Raw genomic sequence first — 26,772 nt, 5'->3', positions numbered from 1 at the left:
TAATCTTAATTCAACCCCAATCCCTGGTTGTAGTCCCTAGAGAGCCCAACACCCATTGTCTAACTGTTCAACGGACCCTATGAAAGAATCCTAACTAAATGATTAAGTGCCCAGTAGAGGTCGGTGTGTGAAAGCAAAGCACCGGAACCACGGTGAAATCTCGCGTTTGAAGAAAATAAACACGTGATCAAACTGAGCTTTGGACCTAATTGATCAGGTGATAATGTAACTTTGAAACGAGCATCAGTACTGTACATTGTTGTCGGATCACTAGTGCTTTGAAAACGTAATCGGAGCTCCGGTACCGATCGTCCCATCAATAAATATACCACAATCACTGCTGGATGTTTCGTTGTAACGTGATTCAAGGCTTGCGTATTTGGAAGAGGTAGCTACACCATTTTTTTTTTTGTAATGTAGCAAGCTACACAGGGACTCACAAAGCATTAGCTAGCTGACTGACTACTGGTAGCTAGCCTTGTCGAACACACGTGGTTTTTCTAGGTAACGTTAGTTATAAAAAATATATTTGGTATAGGTACGCGAAGCTAGCTGTTAGCCTGTACATAGTTCGATAGCTAGCTACCGTCTATTACCATGTGCTACTGTTAGATAATTGAAATTATTTGTGGTTACCAATTTCTCTAAGTGTATACTGTATATACTTGGGCGTCCCCTACCTTAGTTTGCTGGAAAGTTTAATCGAACTAACCTGGCTTTCGCTCCCAAAGGATAGATGGATGGCACCTACTGTAACCGACATACTAGCTGTCTAGTTAGTTTTGATTGCAATGTATTTTAGTTGCCGCTAGGAAGGATGCTCGAAATGTGTCACTTGACGACTTGAGACGTAACCTGTGTGTAAATCTACCCATGCAACTACAACTATTTCTTAATGCTAATAATACCATGCATTTTTTTTTTTTACATCTAGCTACACATTCTCAGCTGCGAGCGTTGCTTTGAAAAGGAAGCCGCAAGCATCAAGACAGTTGTTCACCATGGTGGACTCTCAGTATTACCTCCCCAATGACGTTGGGATCTCCGCGCTGGACTGTACTGAAGCGTTTCGCCTGCTGTCCCCTAGAGAACAGCTCTATGCGCACTACCTCTCCAGGTCTGCCTGGTACGGAGGACTGGCTGTGCTGCTACAGACCTCACCCGAGTCTGCCTCCATCTTCGTTCTCTTACAGAGGCTGTTCCGCAAGCAGCCACCAGCACAGCTGGGGAATGTGGCTACTGCAGCTGGACTCAGTCCTGAGGAGTACCAGGTAATGCACCTACCCACAGAGCCTGGAGAAAGAATGAGTCAAACAATGTATACACTGTAGAATTGGAATGTCTAACCACACCCAGATGGTACAGGCTCAGCAATTTATCAGGTGATGGTGCACAGTGAGCCTGTTGTAATAACATGCATCTTCTGTGTCTCAGCCTGACTCGAGATAATAATAGCTATTGTTTTTTTTGGCAGGCCTTTCTTGTTTATGCTGCTGGTCTCTATGCCAACATGGGCAACTACAAGTCATTTGGAGACACCAAGTTCATTCCCAACCTACCCAAGGTAGATAATCTTCACTTTTTTAATGTCTGAATTATAAAAGCCTTGACGGAATGGTTATGTTCTCTAATAACCACACATTGCGGCGTAGGAGAACCTGAAGGCCCTTGTGTGGCAGAGCCAGGCCTTCCAGGACAGCCCCAGTGAGATGGAGGCCCTGTGGGACAGCTGCTCCACCCTCCTCTACTCCCTTGAGGACAAACAGAAACAGCTGGGCTTGGGGGACAAGGTAAGACCTCCTGGTGCCAAACACTCACCTCACGTTTGCCTGGTCTGCTTAAATAAATCCTATGTACTGTAGTTGTTGATAATGATGTCGCTTTGTTTCTGGTCCGCAGGGAATCACCACGTACTTCTCGGGGAACTGTTGTTTGGAGGATGCCGAGTTGGCTCAGAAATTCTTGGACTCAAAGGTGTTTGTTCGCGTATTTAAGTTTGTTGTCTTTTGTGTCCGTGTTCGGATTGCAGGATTTAAAGAGTTGTCTCCCTTACAGAACCTGAGTGCCTACAACACGCGATTGTTCAAGAAGAAATCCGAAGGGAAGAGCTGCTATGAGGTGCGCCTTGCGTCTGCTGTGCAGGAGGGTGAGAGTGACTATTTCCTTTTTTTAAAAGCTATGCCAGTAAAGACGCGCTATAAATTATGTCAGAGCTCAAGCTCTGAGCTTCACAGCTCTGTATGCGTTTTGACTGACGGTCGTTCTGAACTTAAGCATCCTCCAAAACAGCATGCGACCAGAAGTTGCACCCATCCCTCCCGCTAATCGGGCAACTTTTGCACATCGTTGATCTGAGCGAGGGCAATGGTGTACATTTTAAGAGGACCCGATGTATTTTGAAAGATGAGACGTTGGCGATTCAAATAAATACCTCTTTGATGAATTGCAAGCAAACCCAAACACCGGTCAGTCGAGAAAATGCACGTCACATTTCCATATCGTAAAACTCATCACTGCGTTTGATGTGCAGTTTACAAGATGATGTGGCGTCATACCCTGGGTTGTTCTGAACAGAATGAGCCTGTTTCATCACAACAGACAAAATTCATCAGGGAACACGCACTTGACCGCATGCTTGACGATTTCCTATGCCCGCCAAAATTGCGCCCTGTTTATCTGAATTGCCCCGTGAAAGCTTAACACTGTAAGATGGTATTTTATAACTTAGCTAGTCTTGTTGGCAATCGAACAAGCGTTCAAATGATGCCCACCTGACCCAGATTGTGATTCTGTAGTGGGCTGTTTCTGGATTGTGTTAACAACAACGATAATTGTGTGATGGCGGAGATGCAGGGTTGTGTTCCAAACAAACGACTACAAGTGTTCTTGCTCGAGTTCCTCAACGGCACACCTAGGAGAGCTCAAAAATAGCACCTTATATTTAAAGACTTATAAGTGCATTGAAGTTACTTAGGAACTGTGCACACCTTGGAGAGGTGTATATGTGTGGCCCTTGGAGACACCAGTTTGTCCTCACACTCAAACCCCTCGTCATTTGTTTGTTGTCTTATGTTGCACCAACCCGACATTTTCCAGGAATTCTCTTTTATTCCTGAATGTATTTTCGGATTTCGTTGTCAACAAATGCAGCGAGAGGTACAGTAAATGTAAAATGCCCATTAAATCAAGTGCAATGTTTGGATTCAGTCTTGATAGGTGAACTGTTGTCCTCAACGTTGGTCCAATCATTTTCTGATCATCTCAACTGTTCCCTTTTTTTTTAAATCGCTACCATGTTTACGCAGTTCATATTTCTTCTGTAAGGAACATCTCAATTTAGCCCTATCCATACAGGCCAATTCCTACACGTGTAAAGGGTTGACGTCAGTAATGAGTCCTCTCTTTTATTAAATCCATTTTTCTCTGTCATTGCTCTAGACTGTGCAGTGGATGGGGAGAGGGAGACCAGGTGCGGCAGATATGACTTTGAGGACCGTGTCTTCACGGTTTCCAGGGGAGACTATGATCACCTCATGAAGAAAGTGAGCGAAAATCTGGAGAAAGCTAAGGTCAGTTCAAACAGTATTTTAATTAAAATGTATGTTTATCCCTTATCGACGAAAGTACGTGACTCAAAACTACTAATGCGTCTTAACATGTCAAGTTTGGTCCCATGCGAACCGTCTTCCTTTTTAATGGTAGGACCACGCGGCCAATGAGAACCAGAAGCGAATGCTGGAGGAATATTCGCGGAGTTTCACCTTTGGGTCCGTGGAGGCGCACAAGGAAGGCTCTCGTTTCTGGATCAAAGACAAGGGGCCCATTGTGGAGAGGTGAGAAAGCGCTGCCTTCCAGATTTGGCCTTCTGGTCTGTGGATCACAGAAACAATTCCTTCCCCTGTCGTTTTTTTTCTCAACTTGATGTTTGTCTTTTCCTTTCTCTCCTAGTTATATTGGCTTTATCGAGAGCTACAGGGATCCCTTTGGTTCCAGGGGAGAGTTTGAAGGTACAAATTAAGAGGCAACGCAACCCCTATTATCATTACGTGTTTTTGAATACTCTTTTGTGATCGCATCGGGGTTTGTCTCCTCTTTCCTCAGGTTTTGTTGCCGTGGTGAACAAGGCGATGAGCGAACGCTTTGCTAAGCTGGTGAGCTCAGCCGAGGTGCTGCTGCCAGAGCTGCCATGGCCAAAAGACTTTGAGAAGGACCGCTTCCTCCTGCCTGACTTCACCTCCCTGGACGTGCTGACGTTCGCTGGCAGCGGCATTCCAGCGGGCATTAACATTCCCAACTGTGAGTGCCACGTCCGAACTGACTCTTTATTCGGTTAATATTGACACGGCCGATCCACACCGCATGTTCGTTCGGGTCTCGAAAGGATCTCTAATGAGTTCGGCTTAATGTCGGTCAATTCCATGTGAAAAGGACCCACAAGCACCAATATGTGAAGTTTATAGGAGCATGTCCAATGAATGTCGAGTCTATGTTTTTGGATACATTTTTCAGCCATTTTCCATCTTAAAACTTAAACGATGGCTTTGATTTGTGGTCAAACAGATGAAAAGGGTTCATAGAAAACATCCACCAGAGATGTTAAAAGTTATTATTGTCTTAAAAGTTATTGCAAATGCATCAAACCACCATGTTGAAGTAAAGACCCCCTGACAACTAATATCGACACTTCCGTTTAGTTTGAGAAATGATTTGCCTTCTGTGAGAAACATTGTCATTCCGTTACCAAAAACCAACATCTTTAAGATATTTTCTCATTTCTGAATGAAAGTTCACAAAGTAACAAGTAAAGGTAGACCTACCAATTAGTGTTTTTACTAATATATTTTATGAATTTAGTGATTCAAACCCGAAATTCTGTTACCGAATTGGGAACAGAATTACTGCATCTGAATTGGCTAGTGGGAAATCATAGTCACAAACCACAGTTAGGTCACCTGCTACTGCCTCACTCTCTCTCTCTCTCTCTCTCTCCAGTTATTGTTACAGTACCTCTCCTGGCTCTTACTGACATCTACCCATGAGCCCCCTCTCATTTCGTTTACTTTAACCAGCATACATGGACGTTTTAAAAGTAGTTGAAATTTGGTCAGTCCGCCCTGGCCCTGTTTTCACCACGTCCACAGACATACATTTTTGGTCCGACCTTGATTTGGCTCAAACCTTAAGACGTCGGTGATTTGGTTCAGATTTGATCCAGTCACCAATCAAAGACGTCTATGTTTCCCGACTTTGGACAGCACAGCGAAACAAGAGTACTGTAAAGAAATGTAGAGTACAATGTAATGTACTGAACTTTACTGTACTGTGTTGTCCAGACTTCTGAAACATAGACCTCTATGATTGGTTCAGATTGGGTCCGAACCAACTACGTTTGGTCTTGTTTGGGGCGGAGCTCATTAGAATAATAGCCAGGCTGTAGAATAATCCCCATATGTAAAGGATGGCATTGTGTATTTCTACCTTTTTTCTTTCTGTACATATTCAGGAGACATCACCATGAAGAGAATAACATTTATATCCATAATTATGCATTTCTGTATAGTACAGATCAGTGACCCATAATGCAATTCTGTTACCGTAATTCTGTTACTGGGTGTAAATCCACTTCACTTACTGTAGTTCGATAACCAAAATATATTTTTTTGTTTTAACCCGAGTTGTCATATAGCTGACACCCCATTATTTCTGCAGACATCTTGGGATCTTAATTCAGAGTAGGAATTAAACCGTTTTTGGAAAACGTGGTCGTGTAAAAGAGTTTTCATCGTCATTCTGTTACCGAACTTTGCACCTGCACATTTTTTCCAGTAAATGTGTTTCTGGGGGAGAGAGAGATACATTTTTTTGTGTACATCTTTCAAATAAGTCCTAGTGCATATTTTTATGGTTTGTTAAACGTTGATATCAATCATTTGGGGGGGGGGGGGGTTTAATTCCGTTACCATGGAATTACCCCGTTATCTCCGAGTGTGTGTCTGTTTGTCTAGATGACGATATCAGACAGTCAGAGGGCTTTAAGAATGTCTCCCTGGGTAATGTTCTGGCTGTGGCATACGCTACCCAGAAGGACAAGCTCACCTTCCTGGATGAAGAAGACAAGGTAATCAACTTTCTAACTATGAAATCCGTGCCATACCAAATAACCACTAAGACTGAAATAACAATTATGCCCATCAGATCTTTTTTTCCTTCAATGCTCTGTCTGTTTCTTTCAGGATGTGTACATTAAGTGGAAGGGGCCCTCTTTCGAGGTGCAGGTTGGCCTCCATGAGCTGCTGGGCCATGGCAGTGGAAAGCTCTTTGTCCAGGTGAGAGAGAGCCATCTCCGTTCATGTTCATGTCCTGTACGGTCAGTCCTGGCATCTATAGCCCTTTCTATGAATTTGAGTGTTTACATGTCTTCAGCTCAAACACCCAGCTGTTCACCACAACAGTGGCGGGGCACCACTGTTTTATTGTTTGAACGGATTGCCCCTGAACATCTTGACCATGTTTTGTTATAATCTCCACCCGGCACAGCCAGAAGAGGACTGGCCACCCCACATAGCCTGGTTCCTCTCTAGGTTTCTTCCTAGGTTTTGGCCTTTCTAGGGAGTTTTTCCTAGCCACCGTGCTTCTACACCTGCATTGCTTGCTGTTTGGGGTTTTAGGCTGGGTTTCTGTACAGCACTTTGAGATATCAGCTGATGTACGAAGGGCTATATAAATAAATTTGATTTGATTTAGTGTGTTAAAACATCTGGTTTAAAATCCATTGTGTTTACAGTCATGTAGTCTCTGAACGGGGGATGCACAGTGCTTTGTGACTGATTTAGTGTTTTTTTTTATGTGTTGTCATGTGAACAGGATGAGAAGGGAACTTTCAACTTCGAGCAAGATAATGTTCGCAATCCTGAGACTGGAGAAAAGGTGAGCCTATATACCTCAGTCATTTGGGATCATACTTTTATTTATTTCTGTATATTTTCTTTATTCTTTCGCTTTGGTCTCGAGAGAGAATGATTTTGAGAGAGCGTAATGGATTGTTGTGGTTCAGTAAACTATATGTTTTAAGACTGATGGTCGTGACCAATGTTAAAATGTCTGGTTGCCGATGAAGGGGTTTAAGTGAGTATTGGTGTAAAGTATGGTTTCTGTGCTTCAGATCACCACCTGGTACAAAGGCAACGAAACATGGGACAGCAAATTCTCCACCATTTCTTGCTCCTATGAAGAGTGCAGGGCCGAGTGTGTGGGGCTCTACCTCTGTCTCAACAAACACGTGCTCAGGTCTGTTAATCTGTGCTCTGGTCTGTTTAGCCGTGCTCTGTTCTGTTTAGCCGTGCTCTGGTCTGTTTAGCCGTGCTCTGTAGTCACTAAACCTACATTTTTAATATAAAAGCCGAATGTATTAACGGTGATCTCATGCGGGTCAGGACGCTGTAACGAGGATGTTGTCCCTGGGTTTGCAGTATCTTTGGCCATGAGGGCGAGGATGCAGAGGAGGTGGTGTACGTCAACTGGCTCAACATGGTGCGCGCTGGCCTGCTGGGACTCGAGTTCTACACCTCCGAGAGCAAGAGCTGGAGACAGGTCAGCTACACTAAAGTTCAATCATTTACGAAGTACATCAGCCTCACTTGATCATGCTAGCTTTCTGACTCTATAGCTCATTGAATATCTTCCCCACTGCCTGTGTGTGTGTCTTACCCCGCTGTGTGTTTAACTAAACCCCCTGTTCTCTGTCTCAGGCCCACATGCAAGCTCGATTTGTGATCCTGCGGGTGCTCCTGGAGGCTGGCGAGGGGCTGGTGACCCTGAAGGAGAGCACAGGAAAAGATGGGCGCCCAGATGCCCTTATAACACTGGACCGCAGCAAGATCCACACTGTGGGCAAGGGTGCCATCGAGAGGTTCCTATGCAAACTACAGGTACAGCTGTAGAAGGCTTGGAAATGTCTTGATCGTGGCTGGGATTACCGGGATAGATGATCAGCCGTCAATATTCACAATAAAAGTTGAACAAAGTCTCCATTTTGACCCATTATTGTCTTTTGTCCCTGCAGGTCCTCAAGTCCACAGCCGATGTGGAGGGAGGCAGAGCTCTGTATGAGGGCTACTCGGCCGTGTCCGACGGTGGTTCTCACAACTTCCTGTGCCTGCGGGAGACGGTTCTCCAGCGCAAAGAGGCTCGCAAGATGTTTGTTCAGGCCAACACAAGGGTCAAAGGTTAGTCTTCCCTGTCTTAATGCCAAGAGGGTTATCCACATTTACATGGCACAGCTCTTCATGTTTAACATCGTCCTACTAAGTGGTCAACCTTCACGGAAAGACGATGTATCACCCTAAACCATTCTACTGACACACGTGTCCTTGGAATTCTTGTTGCGTGTTTGTCTGATGCAGGTGACAGTGTGGAGCTCGTGGAATACCAGGGCAGCGCGGCTGGACTGATCTGCTCTTTCACAGAACGGTTTGCCGACGACGCCGAGGAGGTGGAGGCCCACCTGCTGGAGCTGAACAAGAGGGATGCCCCCTGCTGGTTCTGAGTGAACGGTGCAGATACACAGCCAGAGCAGCGCTAAGACCCAGACATGCTGCCGTCATGCCCACGCCCGCTCCTGACTGAGACACGCCCGGCCTGTGTGGACTTGTCATAGGAATTGATCTTTCGGTGCACTGTCAAAATGAATTTACAAATCAGTCGTGAGTGGAATGCGCAGGTGGTTATGGCTGTGATTAATGAATGCCTGGAGACATTCTTCGCCCTCAGAGGCACAGTTTGTAACTACATTAAGCCCTTATCGTTATGCAGTTCTTCATTTCCCTCTGACGGTATCAGGAAGGATAGGAACGGTGTAAGCAATGTCATGCAAATTTGACAGCTGAAGGAACTCAAAAGTTCCTAGTGGTAGGAGCTTGGAGTCAGTTTGAAACGAGGCCAGGGTGTAGAAAAGAAAAGTGACTCAAGGGAACCATACACGGTTCGCCATCAACTAATCTGTCAATCAAGTCTAAACCACCATATTAACCTTTTTATGTCGACACATTTCAATTGCTGTTTGTCTTAGAGAAAATTTACAATTTTTATTTTTAAAGAAGTCCCTCCCAATAATGCTACTCATTGGGTAAGTTCTTTGTCCCTTGTGTCCAGGGCACTTGAAGCACTACTGTGACATGGTCAAAAGCAATGCATTTGTGAAAGGGTAGACAGTACCGCAAATTCTCTTGGTGAGGTTGGTAAGAAACAGCCTGTACAAAAATAAAATGTCATTTTTTGTTATTTTAATATCAATGTCTGTTCAGTTTGTTTCTCATGCATTATTAAAGGTATCTCGGGGAGCTTGTGTAATGAGCTGCATGAACTGATACACATTGAAATAAGGGCATCGCGGAGTGCCTGGACACAGCCCTTAGCCATGGTAGATTGGCCATATATCACAAACCCCCCAAGGTACCTTACTGCTATTATAAACTGTTTACCAACGTAATTAGAGCAGTAAAAATAACTTTTGTCACACACGTGGTATACGGTCTGATATACCACGGCTGTCAGCCAATCAGCATTCCGGGCTCGAACCCACCAGTTTATAATTTACACTTAGGGAAAATGGTAAACAGAATGTCTAAGGTACTTTGCAATATCCACCCAGGCAAATGTTCATTTAACATATTTTAAGAATAAAGCACGAAGCAAGTCTTTCTTGCAGTTGAGTGGGGTTTAAGAAAACGTTCACAACGCTTGGGTACTCAAGGTGATTCCACAAGGTCCACAGCCGCCTCTCTTGTTAGTTTGCAAGTCTTGAGTCCATCCTGTTTGGCTTTCTGGTATATGAGGGGTGTTCCACTGCTGCCTTGGCCCTGTAGGTCCTGGATCTGGGCCTGGGCTGGGAGGGCTTGAATCTCCCCCTCACTCCGCCAGTACAGCTTGAACAGTCCTGGGTCGTCCACCCCAAACTTAGCAGCACAGAGCTGGGTCAGGGCCTCCCCACTAACTCCTGCCCTCCACTGCAGGGTTTTTATCCAGCTGCTTTCTCCATCTTGAAACAGAACCTTGACAAACCTCTGCAACACACAATTAAAATAAAGTTTCCCATGAGAACAGTTCACATCAAAGCAGTCCTACTGGTCACTTTGGGATACAGGGATTTCCAACTGTCACATATAATTCCACATACCTTAGGTATGTGTTGGTTTCTGTTTAGTGTTAGTGGTAGGTGTGTAATTCTATACAGCATTGGTGCTAATAAATCATTTGAGTCGTACCAGTTGCTCATGTATTTTTTTCTGGCTCAGAGCCTGGCTGCTCCGGCGCCGGCTCCAGTCTTTCAGGGAGTCTCTGGCCCCCTGGGTCAGCCCGCTAGAGGGCATTTCTTCAGGCAGGCTCTGGATCAGGCACAGGCTGGCATACACACTGGTCAGGTAGTACCCACCTAGTACAAACATTGCAACACTGGATTATGATGGCTATTTGGCATCATATACTATTTGAAATATTTCACATTTAAAGCATAAATACTTGTGTATATACAGTACCAGTCAAAAGTTTGGACACACCTACCTACTCATTCAAAAGTTTTTCTTTATTTGTACTATTTTCTAATCCTGAATACATCAAAACTATGAAATGTCACATATGGAATCATGTATTAACCAAAAAAGTGTTAAAATATATTTTGATTTGTTTATATTTTAGATTCTTCAAATGAGCCACTCTTTGCCTTGATAACAGCTCCCCACACCTGGCATTCTCTCAACCAGCTTCACCTTGAATTGTGATAGTTTGTGCTCAGCATATGTGGGAACAAGGAGTTCCCACATATGCTGAGCACAAACTATCACAATTGGGTTGAGGTTGGGTGATGGTGGAGGCCAGGTCATCTGATGCAGCACTCCATCAATATCCTTGGTCAAATAGCCCTTTCACAGCCTGGAGATGTGTTGGGTCATTGTCCTGTTGAAAAACAAATAATAGTCCCACTAAGCGCAAACCAGATGAGATGTATCACTGCAAAATGCTGTGGTAGCCATGCTGGTTAAGTGTGCCTTAAATTCTAAATAAATCCCAGACAGTGTCACCAGCAAATCACCCCCACACCACCACCCCCATGCTTCACGGTGGGAACCACACATGCGGAGATCATCTGTTCACCTACTCTGCGTCTCACAAAGACACGGCGGTTGGAACCAAAAATCCCAAATTTGGACTCAGACCAAAAGACAGATTTCCACAGGTCTAAAGTCCATTGCTTGTGTTTCTTGGCCCAAGCACGTCTCTTCTTATTATTGGTGTCCTTTAGCAGTGGTTATTTGTAGTAAATGGACCGTGAAGGCATGATTCACGCAGTCTTCTCTGAACAGTTGATGTTGGGATGTGTCTGTTACTTGAACTCTGTGAAGCATTTATTTGGGCTGCAATTTCTGAGGCTGGTAACTCTGGAACTTAGAGTCTTCTTTTCTTGTGGCGGTTATCATGAGAGCCTGTTTCATCATAGCACTTGAAGAAACTTTCAAAGTTCTTGAAATTTTCTGGATTGACTGACATTCATGTCTTAAAGTCATGATGGACTTTCGTTTCTCTTCGCTTATTTGAGCTGTTCTTGCCATAATATAGACTTGGTCTTTTACCAAATAGGGCTATCTTCTGTATACCACAACACAACTGTTTGGCTCAAACACATTAAGAAGGAAAGAAATTCCACAAATGAACAAGGCACACCTGTTAATTGAAATGTATTCCATGTAACCTCATGAAGCTGGTTGAGAGAATGCCAAGAGTGTGCAAAGCTGTCATCAAGGCAAAGGGTGGCTACTTTGAAGAATAAAATATATTTGATTTGTTAAACTTTTTTGGGGGTTCCTACATGTGGTTAGAGCGTTGGGCCAGTAACTGAAAGATTGCTGTATTGAATCCCTGAGCTGACAAGGTAAAAATCTGTCGGCAGTTAACCCACTGTTCCCCGGGCGCCGAAGACGTGGATGTCAATTATGGCAGCCCCCCGCACCTCTCTGGGTTGGGTTAAATGCAGAAGACACATTTCAGTTGAATGCATTAAGTTGTACAACTGACCAGGTATCCCCTTTCCCTGATTACATGGGTTATTTCATAGTTTTGATGTCTTCACTATTATTCTACAATATAGAAAATAGTTTTAAAAAATGTAGAAAAACCCTGGAATGAGTAGGTGTGTCCAAACTTTTGACTGGTACTGTAGTTGTGGTTAACGGTTTGATCGTTTTCTGTCAGCCTTACCCTCCCCTGTCAGCCACGATGACTCCAGCAGCTCCATCATGTACTCCACCTCCACAGACAGCTCTGGCATGTTACACTGTACAATGACATAGGACAGGGCTGGTAGGAAGTCATCTGCACCGAATTCCTTGCCTGCTCATGGAGACAAGACAACTTTACCACGAATGGAAGGGATAGCAGCTGTTGGTTCTGTAAGGTTTATTTCTTTACCATGTTCTCTCATAAAACAATCCCTCACCTGAATTGTCCGTCATGGCTTTATAGATGAGCTTGCAGACCTGCAGTAGCAGCACAACCTTGTCAATGGGCGAGTAAGCCCGCCTCATGAGAGCTAACTTCTGCCGCACCTTCTCCACACCGGCAGCATCCGGCACTCCCACCCGCACTCCAAAACACTCCAACGGGGTCTTTCCCCTGGCCACAGCCAGGCTCTCTGCCATGCTCTGGGTGGAACCGTCTCGCTCATGCAGAGTTTGCAGTGTCCTGTCTATCTGTCCCTTCAGAGGTTTCAGCACACAGCGGAACATGGCTTTCTCCAGCACCAGGTCTGCACACAAACACACATTCATGAGGTCACATGTCATTACCTGTAGAGGGAAACATGGTAGCAATAGTTGTATTTAAAATTACTGAGCATATTTTTACTATTTATTTGACTTATGCCTGCTGTTTGGGGATCAATGTTGCTGTACCTTTCTCATCATCAGGCACCATGGTCTCAATTGGGGGTTCTAGGTCTCCACAGTCCAGCAGGAAGGTCTTGGCCTGGGAGAGGAAGAAGCGAATGCCCTGCAGTAGCTCTACGCTAGATCTCTGGCACTGAGGCTTGATCGCCTCCCGCTGCTGCCTGAGGAAATCCTGCACCAGGACACCAAACGCAATCCTCCTGTCACGGGACAGGTCCTCCACCAGCCTCGCCACACGCTTCTCTGGCACGAAGAAGGACACGAAGACTGCACTCAGCTTGCGCAGGACTGAGACGGGCTGGCGTGGGGGCAAGGTGCATGGGGGTGAGGGGTTACTGGTACCCCTGGTGAGGGGAATTCGCTCTGAGCTCTCCTCTGCCTCCTCCAGGCTGCTGAGGGAACTGCTGCTGTCCAGCTCACTCAGGGAGGGAGCATACCTCTGCTCCAGCAGGAGACCCACCTCCTCCTCACCTCCTTTTTCCTGGGCCAGTCCCTGCAGGAGACCTAATGGCACATGGTAGTCCTCCTCTGCAGTGGGAGACAGTGTGGGTGTGACCCTGGTCTTCTGCGGAAGAACTGGAAGAACCAAGCATGGCTGCAAATAGTCTGAGTCCTCCTGGACGGGTGCTGTCCCTCCCTCACCCTCCACTCTGGCTTCCACTGCTCCACTGGCCCGCTGGACCTTCTTGCTCTTAATATTTTTCTTGGCCAGCAGAGGTGGGGGAGGGGGAGGGGCAACTGGTGGGGACAAAGGGCTAGAGTTCTCAGTCGAGACACGCACCTTGAGGCTGCGCTTGAACTGGTGGCGTTTGTGCAGTGCAGGATGGGATTGCAGGAAGAGTGGGTTGATGAAACAGAGAGCCCCTTGGCCTGCTGCCCCACAGTTCAGCTCCCGGGGGCTGCGTGTTTGGATGGGGCAGAACTCCTGGAACAGGGTGGGGCTTTCCTGGGGCGTGGCACAGTCCTCAGGGGTGGGGCTAGGGGGCAGCGGTGCCGCCTCGACTGGTGGGGGCCCATTGCGTGGACCTCTGAAGTTCAGCTGGGAACTCCAGAACTCTGAATGAAAAATAAGCAAAACTGTGTCGGCATACTTCCTCAACGCTATCCTTGACGAGTGGTGTACGGTACACAATGGCAGCTAGCATTACAACGATTGCCAACATCTTGGTTGATCAGACCTCTGAGCCACTCTGTGGTACCTACCCACGCCCATGTGTGAAATGGACTCCAGCTGTTTGTGGGATGAAGCCTTGACTATGGCCTCAGGGAGCTCCAGTGGGAAGGGCAACACATCCCTGAAATAGACAGCACATGGGTTTTATAAACAGGTCTAATTCTAGTAGGTTATGATTTGGACCAATAATGAGAGATAATGCAGATCTAGATGGATAACACTGGTTGACATTAGTTGTCTAAATGCCCTAAACCCATTCTACAGTGAAGCCAAGAAACACTGCTCTTTATTTAGCTTTACGTATCGGCCATCAAGGCCATCGGGAAACAGCAGTGTGCGGGTTTCTTCTTTTTTCTCATCTTATTCAACTGTTGCCATGCACCTGCAACAAAGAGAGCTCAGATGTGCAAGTGCCTTTTGAGTTTTGAACTGTGAAGCCAAGTAAAAGGCCCATACCGGCTAACACAGTAGAAGGCAATGAGCCGGAAGAGGTCAGGGAAACCGATAGCCGCTTTCTCCAAAGAGAAGGCTGTGAATGGAAGGGAGACGGAGGAGCAAGAACAAGGTCATTAGTTAAAAGCCCTTGTTATTCATATCAACAGGCTGTAGATACAACATCCCTGCCTTATTTTTCATCACTCACTGGAGTCCACTTCGCGGATGACAAATTGTTTGACAAAGGAGGGAACGCTGTCGTCTGCAAGCCTGACACACAGCACTTTCTTCTGCGAGGTGTTGGACTTGCGCACCAGAAAGGTCTACAGAAAGGCAGAGATATACACACTTAGGTTGTGTTTTGTGTGTGCGCGTCAGTGCGGTGTGCGTGCGTGACTCACCCCAGGCGGCTCCCGCTGTAGGATGTGCAGAGCGGTGGCAGAGTTGATGGACAGCTGCAGCCAGACGGGGTGTGTGAGAAGCAGACGGTCCAGCACACTGATGTTCTTCAGGGAGCCACGCTGAGGACAAGCCCGCCTCTCTCCTACCAGCTCCCCGACCGGCTCAGGGAAATCATACACCGGGTCCTCCTGCATCTGTGGAACAGAGTGTACAGCATGCACACACAGGTACTGTATGGTATCTATGCACCATGCAGTTATGTGGTTAGGCTTTAAGGACAAGTTGCCACAATGATGCTTCCCATTCTGCTCTTCATCATACCAATGCTTCGGAATCAGCACTCTTCCTGTTCCCTTCTGGTGCCACTAGCAGGCATCATGTCATGACGTGCCCTGTGTTCCGTGCTGACCACTACTTCTCCATAATTTTGGGAAACTCCCACACCCTATTACTTCCTCAGAGTAATCTGGAAGGTGTATGTCATCAGAGTAAGACTCACCACAATTGCGAGGGTGTTGTAACGTGTGCATATCCTAAGGATCCTACCATCAACAGTGAACTTGCTAGGACTGAAGTATCATTTTGTGTTCGCTTGTTAAACCCTTTGAATGTGAGAAGGTGCGGCTATATTTTAACAGAGGTGGTTTATATGCACAGGCTGTTATTATGGGAAATTACAGGATGTCTATTCCTCCAACTTCCCTCCAGGGATTTGCTGCTGCTGTATAAGACAGTCCTGAGTCCAACACAATATTTGAGAGAAGGGGTGGTGATGCTGGCTGCCCAACTTCCCGCTAGAAGTTTGGCAAGTCTAGACTTGGTGAGGTGGTAGAGACAGGCACTGAAAACACTCCAAACCTACTGAGCCGTGTGCGAAAATGCAAATCTAACTTTGAAACAACTGAGAGGTGCAAGTCTAAAATGTAAGGCAGTATCTTCAATTTGAATTCATAATAATGCAACAAAATGTCCAGAATGAGTAGCCTATACCAGAGCCCACTTTTGAACCTCATGAAATTATTGTAATACTGACAATAAAACAACTGTGACCTGACAGGACCTGAATATGTCACCAGAACTACATAAAGTTGGAATAACAAACAAGCATTTTTATTATTGGTTTATTACTGGAGTTATACCATTTTTTTTATGTTGGGGAACCACAGGTGAAAAATATAGGCATAATTAACCGTCGACTATATTGTAATAACAGACCATGAAATCAAAGGTTATTTCAGTAAATAGAACATTTTGATTTTGTATCATTTTTTTTATGATAATAATACATTTACACCATCATATTTGTGGACATGGTAATGGCCTCCAACGTACTCCACACGTTGTATTTACTGACGCGTTCTGTAACTCTGTAAGAGGTAACTCTGTAAGAGGTAAAACTCTGTAAAACTCTGTCACTTCTGTGATATGTACTCTTTTTACATACCTTCAGTTAATCGGTAACAGGTCTCGTGATTTCAGTAATCAAACAAAGATTCAACTGTTTCTTATTTTACACTTTAAAATAAATGGCGACATGACAAAATGTACCTTAATCTTTCCGATCCCCTGTCGTGTGAGAGGTTATGCTGAATATGCCTGCTGTAAATTCCACTTAATCCCTGGATGTCCAAATGCCACAGAAACGTCTAAAGTATAGACAACTGTAACAGACCGAGATCTATTGACATGCCATGTTGGCGCTGTCTGGACTGTCCAGGCAGAGATCTCTCTGTGTAGCTGTGATTCAGAAGTTCCTCGCATTCCTCTGCTCTGTCTTCCTTATATTTTCCATTCAGTTTGGAGAGAAACAAACCTGGCTGGGACCAAGGCTAAATACGCATGCGCCCGTAACCACCTTGTGAAACATCTCCTGAATACAGTATTGTCAACGGGAAAATCGCCACTAAAACACAATTCAAATCTATTGTTTATTCTGTCCTTCGTGAAAGAGGGTTATATAATTCATCTGCATAAATGATTTCTAAACTTCTGAGTGGTCATCATCACCATTGTAAACAAATGTATGCAGCAGTCAGGAAACAGGTCAATATTTTACAGAACAAATGTCCGTTTAATTTGGCGCACACACTTTTGCAACGGAGACTTAGATAGACAGACATGTTAAATGCAACAATAAGAAGGACCTAAATGGTTGAAACACTAAGTGGTAGCCTATTTGTTGTACACGCCACTCAAACAATTTGCTCATGTTCTGATGCCCACATTGTAGCAAAAATATTGTAGCCAGCCTTGTGCAGTATTAAAATCACGGGTTCTGCTCCAGTCTGTTGTAGGAACTATCACACGTCACTCGCTCAAAGATCGGAACCGGATGTGGTCATTGAAAATATTGCACCGCGTTAGGTAAGATGGAAGCGCAGTGTGCTTCGCTATTTTTTTGTTGGTTTGAGTTAAACTATTGTTATTTTTTTTGTTGAACTCGGCAATTGTCATGAATACACAATGTGGTGTTAAAATGTACAGTATACTCTAAATTGTTGCAAATATATGTAACCGCTTATGAAAACGCGACGCAAGATTGCTAGCTTAGCTAGCTAACTTGGCTAGCTACTGTTACTAACTCCAATCCGCGCCGATTTGATCTTTTTAGCTAGCGTTCCTAGATTTATCTTGTGACCTCGGCTAATTTATGTTTTGCAATATACAGCAGTTTCGAGTGATTCTATGACCATCTCATGTTTCCCGGTCTGTTGTTGCCAAGCATCTCCGAATTGATGCCACCTCGACTCGATAAGGGGGGGAGGGAACTAACAGTAACTAGTTGGCTAATTTAGCATTGCAAATGCTAGCTAGCAAGCTTTGCAAATGTTAGCCAATTAACTGAATCATTGCCAGCAGGTTTGACCATGGACTAGTTTATCTTCATGTTTTAAAAATATTGTTAATTACACGTCACGTTCGATTAAACTACTATATTCATTATTTGCCTATAGAGTACACGTCCCTTTTCAGTTCTGTCATTTAATTTTTTTTTAAATAATTTGAGAACAAATTCTTATTTACGATGACGGCCTACACCGGCCAAACCCAGGGCCAATTGTGCGCTGCCCTATGGGACTCTCAATCACAGCCGGTTGTGATACAGCCTGGAATCGAACCAGGGTGTCTGTAGTGACGCCTCAAGCCTTAGACCGCTGCGCCACCAGCTGAAAGATAAACTAACTTAGCTAGGTCAGTGACACCCTCCTGTTCTTTCCCCAGGTGTGCCCAGCCATGGAGTCGACAGATAAGAACAATGCTATAAAGCTCTTTGTGGGGAACCTGGCGTTGGATACCTCTCAGGAGGACCTGACACAGCTCTTTGGGCCATACGGACAGGTGGTCACCTGTAGTTTACTTAGGCAGTTTGCCTTCATCCACCTTCAGGGAGATGGTGCTGCTGATCGAGCCATAAGAGAGCTGAATGGACGGGAGTTCAGAGGCCGCAACCTAGTGGTTGAAGAGTCCCGTGGGCGGCCCCTGAACTCCACCAAGGTGTTTGTTGGGAACCTTAGTGCCATGTGTTCTGCTGAGGACCTACAAGAGCTCTTTCAGACCTTTGGGAAAGTTCTGGAGTGTGATAAGGTCAAAGGTGAGCCATGTCGTTTCCCCACACCTTTTCATGCATTTACTTTGTCTACATACAGCAAAACTTCAATTTAGTAAATAGACTAAATGTTCTTGTTTGTAGCTAGGTCTCCATCCACTTGTCAATGTTTTTTTTATTTTTTACTTTTACCCCTTTTTCTCCCCAATTTCGTGGTATCCAATTGTCTTCTCTTTGCTGCAACTCCCATATGGACTCGGGAGGGGCGAAGGTTGAGAGCCTTGCGTCCTCCGAAACACAACCCAACCAAGCCTCACTGCTTCTTGACACAGTGCCCACTTAACCCGGAAGCCAGCCACACCAATGTGTCGGAGGAAGCACCTGGTGACCTTGTCAGCGTGCATTGCGCCCGTCCCGCCACAGGAGTCGCTAGTGCGCGATGGGACAAGGACAACCCTGCCGGCCAAACCCTCCCCTAACCTGGGACGACGCTGGCTGCGACAGAGCCTGGACTCGAACCCAGAATCTCTAGTGGCACAGCGATGCAGTGCCTTAGACCAATGCGCCACTCTGGAGACACGTCGAAAGATTTAAGCAAATAATCTAATATTCGCACAAAAAAATATGCCCATTTTCATGGCAGAGCTGTTTCCATTAGACTGGCTTTTTGCGGATAAAAAGCTGTGCGTATTGACTTTACATAAAAAGCACTGTCGTATAACTTCATTTGCCCAAATAAAAAAAACTAAGTTCTATGTGTTGCCAGCCCGTTTTTAACTCTGATGGTTTTGCGATAATTAAACAATTTGCCCACTGGTCTTGGGTACACGATGGGATTATGGACAAGAGCAGGATTATTTTTATTGGTCAATTTGTCAAGAGTATCTTGATGTAAATGGCAGCCAAGCACCGATCATCATATTACCAGCATTCAAATTAAGATATTTAATGGAACCACGCTGTGAAGTTCATCACTTATTTTGTCTGTAATGCTTTTTCACCTCGAAGCAGGAGGGCCACGCAACATAGCATCGCGTGAATGGAAGTTTACTTCGCTATGATGGTTATTATACAAACAATTGGTAAAATATATATATATATATATATCCACCAATGTTTGTCGCACCCATAATATTTTAGTCCCCCCCCCCCCACACACACACACACACACACAAACACAATTGTCGCATGTATTGTGTTTTGTAAACATTTAGGAAAGTGTATAGACCATTTGGGCGGCAGGTAGCCTAAAGGTTCAAAAGAAACACGTTTTTCTTTTAGCTGTTTCTGTCAGGCTTATCGAGAGTTTTTTTAATTAATCCAACATACTTTCCTCTCATAAAAATATTTGAATGGAAACAGTATGGTGGTTAAATTCATTAGCTTGCTGTGTTGTCCTCTTGTGCTTGTTTACAGCGAGGCTCTCTTCCTCGGCGGGCTATGCCTTTGTGCACATGGAGCGGAAGGAGGATGCGCTGCAGGCTATCGAGGCCCTCCATGGTACCACCTTCAAAGGCCGACCCCTCTCTGTGGAGCTCTCCAATGTGCAGCCCAGTAAACCCACCACGACTACAGCCAAGGTCCCCGTTATGAGTCACTATGCCACTGAAAGCCCCTCCATCAACCCTCATATGGAGCACCACCAGAGTCAGGCTGCTGTACTGGCTGCTGCCGTTGCTGCAGCTGCAGGTCTGCCTCTTCAGGTGCAGCAGAGCTTGCACAACTCTGTCTACAACACAACAAGCTTTGATCCCACCTACGCTGCGCTAAAGGGCATGACGGCAGCCAGCGCCACAGATGGTACTCCAGTGAGCCCTGCGGTCTACGGTGCCCTCGCCAGCCAGGTGTACGGCTCTGTAGCGGATCAGGTATATGACTCTATAGCCAACCAGGCCTCCGCCTATCAGAGTTCAGCGACACCAGACGCAGCAGGTTACAGTAACCAGTACGACAGCGCAGCTGGGGAGGCATCGTCAGCCCAGGCAGCTGGTAACCCGGCCTACGGCGGGGCCTCTGCTTTCTACAACGGTAGCTCCGCCTATGGCTCCACGGGGGGTGCAGACCCCACTGCCCAGGCCATCTTTGAGGCAGCACGGGCCCGCTTCTTCCAGCAGGGCCAGCAGGTTCTAGCTGAGCAGCAGGCGGGGACTAAGTCAGGGGACCGGGACCGCAGCCCAGTGCGGCGCTCCGCCCCTCTGCTGCCTGACCCCGTGCCCCAGCCCTTTCCCCAGCCACGCCCCAAACGCCGTGCCCTCCTCCCAACACCACCCGGCCGACCAGATGACCCTGCGGCTGTTGACGGAGACCCCATTGCCAGGTACGTAATGCACCTCTGAGAAATGCCTTGATTTTTGCACATTTTGGGGCAGTTTTGATATTTTGAATACGTTATTTTTCTCAACTTCAGATGCTATGCAGAGTACTATCAGCAGGTCCAGCAGTACCAACAGTACCAGCAGTACCAACAACAGTACCAACAGTACCAGTATGGCTACCCACCACCAGCCCCGACCCAGATGCCCACCCATCAGATGCCCGTGCAGGCCCCGCCCCCGACGGAGGCCCTGCCCCCAGGGCCTGCCACCTATGCCCCAGCTAGAGCGTATGAGCCACCTTCATCACACAAGGAGCCCCTCCTCCGCCGCCCTGACTACTCCCACCTCCACATGCCAGAGCCCCCCTACCGATAACCCTTTTGATTGCAGTGTGTGTGTGTGGGTTTTGAATGTTGTGTGTGTGAGAGTAGTTCTGGTCCGACTGTGCACCACTGCAAAGTGCCCATTTATAAGTCCCCTGTTCTGCAGCTTTTCGTATCTGAACACATTTCTAACTAGTTAATTTGACTTTATTGTAGGCCTGGTCTTGATAAGAAAGCTGCCCCACAAAACAGTAATCTGTATTGGGAAGTCGTTATGGTAGTTTCTTCTTGATTGCGTATTGTACTGGGTGCTCTTTAACTACAAGTAATCCTTATTCATCCCCTACATTTTAGTTTAGCAAAACAAATTCTCAAATTTGCAAGAATATTCATCCATACCAGAGGAGTGCCTTGTTAAAAGCCTAGCTGGAATATTTTGTCAAATACATTTGTGTGTGTGTGTGAGAGAGCATGGAAAGGAAGTGCCCAAATCAATCCATGCATTTTGTTAGCAGGCCCTTGCCTCTATCCTCGAGGTGACCTTTAGCTCCTCCAAATTTAACCATTAGTTCACGTGTATAGATGAGAATTTTTATTTTTCCATTGGCCAGATTCCATTTGTTTTTATTTGTATTGCCTTCATCAAAGACTTAATATGGAAAGTCAATGTTCCAATAGGTTCCAGCGTAATGTAGATATTTGGGTAATAAAGTGGTTATTGGGTCGCATATTGGGTTGTCATGCCCACAGGCGCTAAGCTTGTGTTTAAAAAAAATATTTAAAGCAAGGGGCAAAGTAGCTTTACATAAGGACCGGTGTGAGTGCATGTATGTATGTGTGGGCATGTGTAAACCATCTAGGGGAACAATATAAGCGTTTTTGATAAGTCACTTTTTATAACAATCACAGGAATACACACACACACACACAGACCTCAGTCATCAGTCTTTATCTCCATAAAGTGTGGTGCTGGGGCTTTGGGAGAGACACTCGGGCGCTTTACTGCACCGGGGAAAAAATGGGGGGGGGGGGGGGTCACTTTTTCCTTGCACACAGCCAGCCTCTGGGGAATGTGGTCCTTGCTCATGTCTCACATGACCTTCTGTTAGATCTGATCAAACCTCTCAGATAGAAAGGCCAACAAAGCAGACCATTTTAGTATCTGATAGTCTAGCTTCAAACTCACGTTTTCTTGGGGAACTAGTTTTTAATTTGCAGCCTGTGATACATGAATACTTTCCTCTATTTGTATTATACCATGAATACTATCCTAGTGACTTTTAACTGGTTTGACCTCTTGGTCTAAACGTAAAATGGAGATGTGGCAGGTGCATGCAGAGGGCTTCCTTCAAGCATGCCTTTCAGGATCTGAGGGAATTCAACTGCCATTTTGGGCCTCACCTTCTTTTCTCCAAAGGACAAAAACGAGTGGGCTTTTCTCACACACAGTACATTGTGTGGTTTGACGGGACGAACTTTTGACGGTTTTCTTTGTTTTCTGTTGGTTGAAGTGAACTTCCTGTGCGATCGTGGTAGTCATATTCTTTAAGCGTGTTTACTTCAATTGGACCACCAAATTCAGGAAGTGTCTCAAATGGAATGTGGAGCCATTAGGCTCCCCAGGTTTGAGCGAAAACATATTTGTTCCTATTATTCAGTACCTAATGAAACGTTACACTTCTCAAGCTTAAGTAATGAGAGTGATTTGGTTGGAGAACAAAGCAGCACCATGCGAACTGTAATCTTTCAAAATTAAAATGGGAAATGTTAGCCCCATCGGCTTAATTATTAGACATGCGATTAAACTTGCTGTAAAATCGTTTCCATGTTTTTTCAAAGGATTTACTAATTGTTTCAGCCTTGCACGTCTAAATAGAAACAAGGCGAGAATTTGCTGCTCTTACATTCTTGATTATTTCATTTTCTATGAACTGTGACGATCATTTTGAACCGGTTTCAATTCGGCTCTACCACTTCATTACACCTACACTACATGACCTAAAGTATGTGGACACCTGCTCGTCGAACATCTTGTTCCAAAATGATGGGCATTTAAAATGGAGTTGGTCCCTGCTTTGCTCCTGCAACAGCCTTCACTCTTCTGGGAAGGCTTTCCACTAGATGTTGGAACATTTGCTGCAGGAACTTGCTTCCATTCAGCCACAAGCGCATTAGTGATGTTGGGCGATTAGGCCTGGCTTGCAGTCGGCATTCCAATTCATCCGAAAGGTGTTTGATGGTTGAGGTCAGGGCTCTGCAGGCTAGTCAAGTTCTTCTACACCTATCTCGACTAACCGTTTCTCTATGGACCTTGCTTTGTGCATGGGGGCATTGTCATGCTGAAACAGGAAAGTTTCCACTGCTCTAGAGTCCAATGGTGGCGAGCTTTACACCACTCCAGCCAATGCTTGGCTTATCTTAGGCTTGTGTGCGGCCATAGAAACCCATTTCATGACGCTCCCGACGAACAGATCTTGTGCTGAAGTTTGGAGCTCTGTAGCGAGTGTTGCAATCGAGGACAGACAATTTTTAATTGCTTCAGCACTCGGCGGTTCTGTTGTGTGAGCTTGTGGCCCTACCACTTCATGGCATTGTTATTCCTAAATGTTTCCACTTCACAATAACAGCACCCACAGTTGACTGGGGCAGATCTAGCATGGCAGAAATTTGACAAACTGACTTGTTGGAAAGGTAGCATCCTATGACGGTGCCACGTTGAAAGTCACCGAGCTCTTCAGTAAGGCCATTCTACTGCCAATGTTTGTCTATGGAGATTTCATTGCTGTGTGCTCGACTTTATACACCTGTCAGAAACCGGTGTGGCTGAAATAGTCGAATCCACTAATTTGATTGGGTGTCCACATACTTTTGTGTGTATATATATAGTGTACCTCAGAACACTCAACAAACCTCATGTCAACCGTGGGTGTTGGGAAGGTCTTCAACTGTCCTGTCATTATCACATATTTTTGTAGCGTTGTAGACTACAGTTGCTTACTGGATCAGTTTTGATTTCTGTTAGGAAAATATTGATTTGTTTATATATGGCTTTTTGTGATGTTAACTGTAGTGCATGACCTTGTTACTTTTACTGCACTTCCAGCCATTTTCCCTTCTCGCTAATTATTACAGCTAAAATGGCTCCTGGGCCCCTGGATGCCATGTTGCGTGTGACGGGGAAGAGAATTAGAGTCGCGCAATGCCGTGGACGCAGTCCCCACAAAGGTAAAGCCCTCTGCCCCCGACCACGCCTGCACTTCGACCATACACTTCCCCTCATTGACCCCACTCCTGCACAACGAGGCTCTCCATCTTATTATTTCTTTGAGGTCTGGGATGCTGGAAGCCCAACCCGCCCAGTTCAGACGTAGGGGCCTGAATGTCTGGCCATGTCCCCTCATTGGAGTCCTAGGATGGCTTATAAGGGTTAACTCCACCAGGCACTTACACTATGTAGCCTTTGCAGACTCACCTGATCTGGGTTTGATGTGACTAGAAATCATCCAGCCTTTTCATGCCTCTTTCTGATGCCATTTTCCATAAGGGAATTAGATGACCCATCTACAGTAGTCAGGGTTTTTTTTTTTTCCTTTTCATTCTATTTATGTTTTTAAAGGAAGTAATCAGCCAAATTGAAATGAGCCACTAATATGTCATTCAATAAACATTGAAGTAGTCCCTCCAGATAGAAATAACCTGTAGTCAAACAGATTTAGGAAACTATCGTATTGTAATTGAGGATGATCAGGCTGGGGTTTGCCGGAGTTGTTGCGCATGTTTGTGTTGTGGCATATTTTTCTGAGGTATTTCCAGCGAGACGTGCGTTCACTCTCAAAACTGAGGTGTTCCAGCTGTGCTTTGAAAGGCTAAGGACGCAGTGGTATGCAAAAGGCCAGCTGAACGGAGGGAGGTAGGGCTATCGACAACTGTATCCCACGCATGTTGGGTGAGTAACCAATGCACCACTGACCGGCTCAAATCCACCTACCCCCCCCCCCCCCTCAATCTGCAACACAACGGCCAACCCTCTCACTCTTATCCCATAGCCAATACATCCTACAGGCCTACAATACCATGGCCTAGAGGGAACATTCCACCGCTGCATTGGCTTAGAAGATATGAATGCCGAGAGGACACCATTCAGTATTATACCTCCCATGTCTAGTTACATTGCAAAGTCTATTCTACATTTCCTAATCGCCCGGTTAAATTGTCTAATTGCAATTTGCATACCTTGATTGGGAACCCTTAATGTTATCTCGTGGTTTATTTTTAAATGGATACTTTGGGATTTTGGCAATGACGCCCTTTTATCTAATTCCCCTGAGTCAGATGACCTCATGGATACCATTTTATGTCTCTGCATCCAGTATGTTTCTCGAGCCAATTCTAGCTAGCGTTGGCACAATGAACATTTATGGTATCTACTAGCATGCCAGCAGTTACCATAGATTTTCAGTCAGCACGCGAATGCTAGTTAGCAATTGCACAAACACCAGTTAGCAACTTCCTTCAAACTGTACGCAGAAGCATAAGAAATGGTATCCACGAGTTCATCTGACTGGGGAAGTAGATAAAGGGCTTCATTGACAAAATCCTGAAGTATACCTTTATGATTTCATAGGCTGCGTTTACACAGGCAGTGCAATTCTGATCTTATGCCACTAATTGGTCTTTTGACTGAGGTCTGACAATCGGACTACACTGTGTACAAAACATTAGGAACACTTGCTTTTTCCTTGAGACTGACCAGGTGAATCCAGGTGAACGCTGTGATCCCTTATTGATGTCACTTGTTAAATCCACTTCAGTCAGTGTAGGTGATGGGGAGGAGACGGGTTAAATAATGATTTTTTTTTTTTTAAGCCTTGACACTATTAATGCATAGGTTGTATGTGTGCCATTCAGAGGGTGGAAGTTTTAAGTGCCTTAGAACAGGGGTATGGTAGTAGGTGCCAGGCGCAAGAACTGCCAGTGTGTCAAGAACTACAAGGCTGCTGGGTTTTTCATGCTCTACAGTTTCCCGTGCGTATCAAGAGTGGTCCACCACCCAAAGGACATCCAACCAACTTGACACAACTGTGGGAAGCACTGGAGTCAACATGGGGCCCAAATCCCTGTAGAACGCTTTCGACACCTTGTAGAGTCCGTGCCCCGACAAATTGGGGGCTGTTCTGAGAGCAAAAGAGGGTGCAACTCAATATTTGGAAGGTATTCCTAAAAAGAAATTGTGCGCTCAGCCTACGGTACACCTTGTACAGTTTTGAATCAGTTTCCTTACTCATCTGTTACATTCAGGTTCTAAATTGCCACTAACCACATACTACTAAACAATTGTTCTCCAGCTCCCCCTTCTCAATCTTTTGTGCATTGGAACTCCTGACAACACATTTTTCACTAAGGGACTTGTTTGAGCTCATGTGGATTGAGACTGAAAAGGATATGTAAGATGAAGCTTTAATAGAAATCAGGGAAAATACGGTGAATCTGTAGCTTAGCGTTATTTGTCCATTACAGAAAAGGAAATATACAGGTTGCTGATTGCAGAACCATTTATTTGAAATCTAAAAATGATAATCGCCTGAAATGTTTTCATTTCCTTTTTGACATATTAGATAAATTGAGACCCATTGTTCTGTGT

General features: G+C 45.3%; 3 protein-coding genes across 7 annotated transcripts; 2 read left to right on the top strand and 1 right to left on the bottom strand.

Moving 5' to 3' along the window:
• The first annotated feature begins 170 nt into the window (after positions 1-170).
• On the top strand, positions 171-10,261 carry LOC110534134 (dipeptidyl peptidase 3). Of its 2 annotated transcripts, none has more exons than XM_021618819.2 (18): positions 171-388; positions 935-1,271; positions 1,475-1,564; positions 1,653-1,790; positions 1,900-1,974; positions 2,056-2,146; positions 3,439-3,569; positions 3,703-3,833; positions 3,949-4,007; positions 4,102-4,296; positions 6,006-6,118; positions 6,234-6,326; positions 6,865-6,927; positions 7,163-7,287; positions 7,470-7,590; positions 7,749-7,928; positions 8,063-8,225; positions 8,403-10,261. In XM_021618819.2, exons 1-18 carry the CDS (start codon positions 345-347, stop codon positions 8,543-8,545), a joined length of 2,292 nt encoding a protein of 763 aa, XP_021474494.2. In that variant the 5' UTR covers positions 171-344; the 3' UTR covers positions 8,546-10,261. The 2 variants fall into 2 exon arrangements, with proteins under 2 accessions (XP_021474494.2, XP_021474495.2); XM_021618820.2 differs by lacking the exon at positions 171-388 and adding an exon at positions 432-504.
• On the bottom strand, positions 9,262-16,780 carry rin1a (Ras and Rab interactor 1a). Of its 3 annotated transcripts, none has more exons than XM_021618818.2 (10): positions 16,495-16,780; positions 14,946-15,140; positions 14,753-14,867; positions 14,566-14,638; positions 14,139-14,230; positions 12,942-13,991; positions 12,488-12,796; positions 12,250-12,381; positions 10,263-10,429; positions 9,262-10,061 (listed from the first exon to the last, which is right to left on the bottom strand). In XM_021618818.2, the coding sequence occupies exons 2-10, from the start codon at positions 15,138-15,140 to the stop codon at positions 9,747-9,749; spliced, it is 2,448 nt and encodes an 815-aa protein (XP_021474493.2). In that variant the 5' UTR covers positions 16,495-16,780; the 3' UTR covers positions 9,262-9,746. The 3 variants fall into 3 exon arrangements, with proteins under 3 accessions (XP_021474493.2, XP_036789132.1, XP_036789133.1); XM_036933237.1 differs by lacking the exon at positions 16,495-16,780 and adding an exon at positions 16,391-16,486; XM_036933238.1 differs by having other exon boundaries at positions 14,139-14,491; positions 14,753-15,140; positions 16,495-16,778.
• A 437-nt stretch (positions 16,781-17,217) lies between these two features.
• On the top strand, positions 17,218-22,953 carry LOC110534135 (RNA-binding protein 4B). Of its 2 annotated transcripts, none has more exons than XM_021618821.2 (4): positions 17,218-17,310; positions 18,169-18,538; positions 19,910-20,810; positions 20,901-22,953. In XM_021618821.2, exons 2-4 carry the CDS (start codon positions 18,181-18,183, stop codon positions 21,181-21,183), a joined length of 1,542 nt encoding a protein of 513 aa, XP_021474496.1. In that variant the 5' UTR covers positions 17,218-17,310; positions 18,169-18,180; the 3' UTR covers positions 21,184-22,953. The 2 variants fall into 2 exon arrangements, with proteins under 2 accessions (XP_021474496.1, XP_021474497.1); XM_021618822.2 differs by lacking the exon at positions 17,218-17,310 and adding an exon at positions 17,324-17,424.
• Positions 22,954-26,772: the final 3,819 nt, after the last annotated feature.

This window comes from Oncorhynchus mykiss, chromosome 10 (assembly GCF_013265735.2).
Source record: "Oncorhynchus mykiss isolate Arlee chromosome 10, USDA_OmykA_1.1, whole genome shotgun sequence".
Taxonomy (NCBI): Eukaryota; Metazoa; Chordata; class Actinopteri; order Salmoniformes; family Salmonidae; genus Oncorhynchus; species Oncorhynchus mykiss.
This window is presented reverse-complemented; position numbering and strand designations above follow the sequence as displayed.

What these genes read in the sequence shown, in the direction of transcription:
- LOC110534134 (XM_021618819.2), top strand. Translation starts at nt 345, where the DNA reads ATGTTTCGTTGTAACGTGATTCAAGGCTTGCGTATTTGGAAGAG. An exon ending in GGCTTGCGTATTTGGAAGAG is followed by an intron (nt 389 to 934) that starts GTAGCTACACCA and finishes TTTTACATCTAG; the next exon opens with CTACACATTCTCAGCTGCGA. An exon ending in TCATTCCCAACCTACCCAAG is followed by an intron (nt 1,565 to 1,652) that starts GTAGATAATCTT and finishes ATTGCGGCGTAG; the next exon opens with GAGAACCTGAAGGCCCTTGT.
- rin1a (XM_021618818.2), bottom strand. Translation starts at nt 15,140, where the DNA reads ATGCAGGAGGACCCGGTGTATGATTTCCCTGAGCCGGTCGGGGAGCTG. An exon ending in AGCCATGACGGACAATTCAG is followed by an intron (nt 12,382 to 12,487) that starts GTGAGGGATTGT and finishes CTCCATGAGCAG; the next exon opens with GCAAGGAATTCGGTGCAGAT. An exon ending in ATCGTGGCTGACAGGGGAGG is followed by an intron (nt 10,430 to 12,249) that starts GTAAGGCTGACA and finishes TGTTTGTACTAG; the next exon opens with GTGGGTACTACCTGACCAGT.
- LOC110534135 (XM_021618821.2), top strand. Translation starts at nt 18,181, where the DNA reads ATGGAGTCGACAGATAAGAACAATGCTATAAAGCTCTTTGTGGGGAAC. An exon ending in GGAGTGTGATAAGGTCAAAG is followed by an intron (nt 18,539 to 19,909) that starts GTGAGCCATGTC and finishes GCTTGTTTACAG; the next exon opens with CGAGGCTCTCTTCCTCGGCG. An exon ending in GACGGAGACCCCATTGCCAG is followed by an intron (nt 20,811 to 20,900) that starts GTACGTAATGCA and finishes TCTCAACTTCAG; the next exon opens with ATGCTATGCAGAGTACTATC.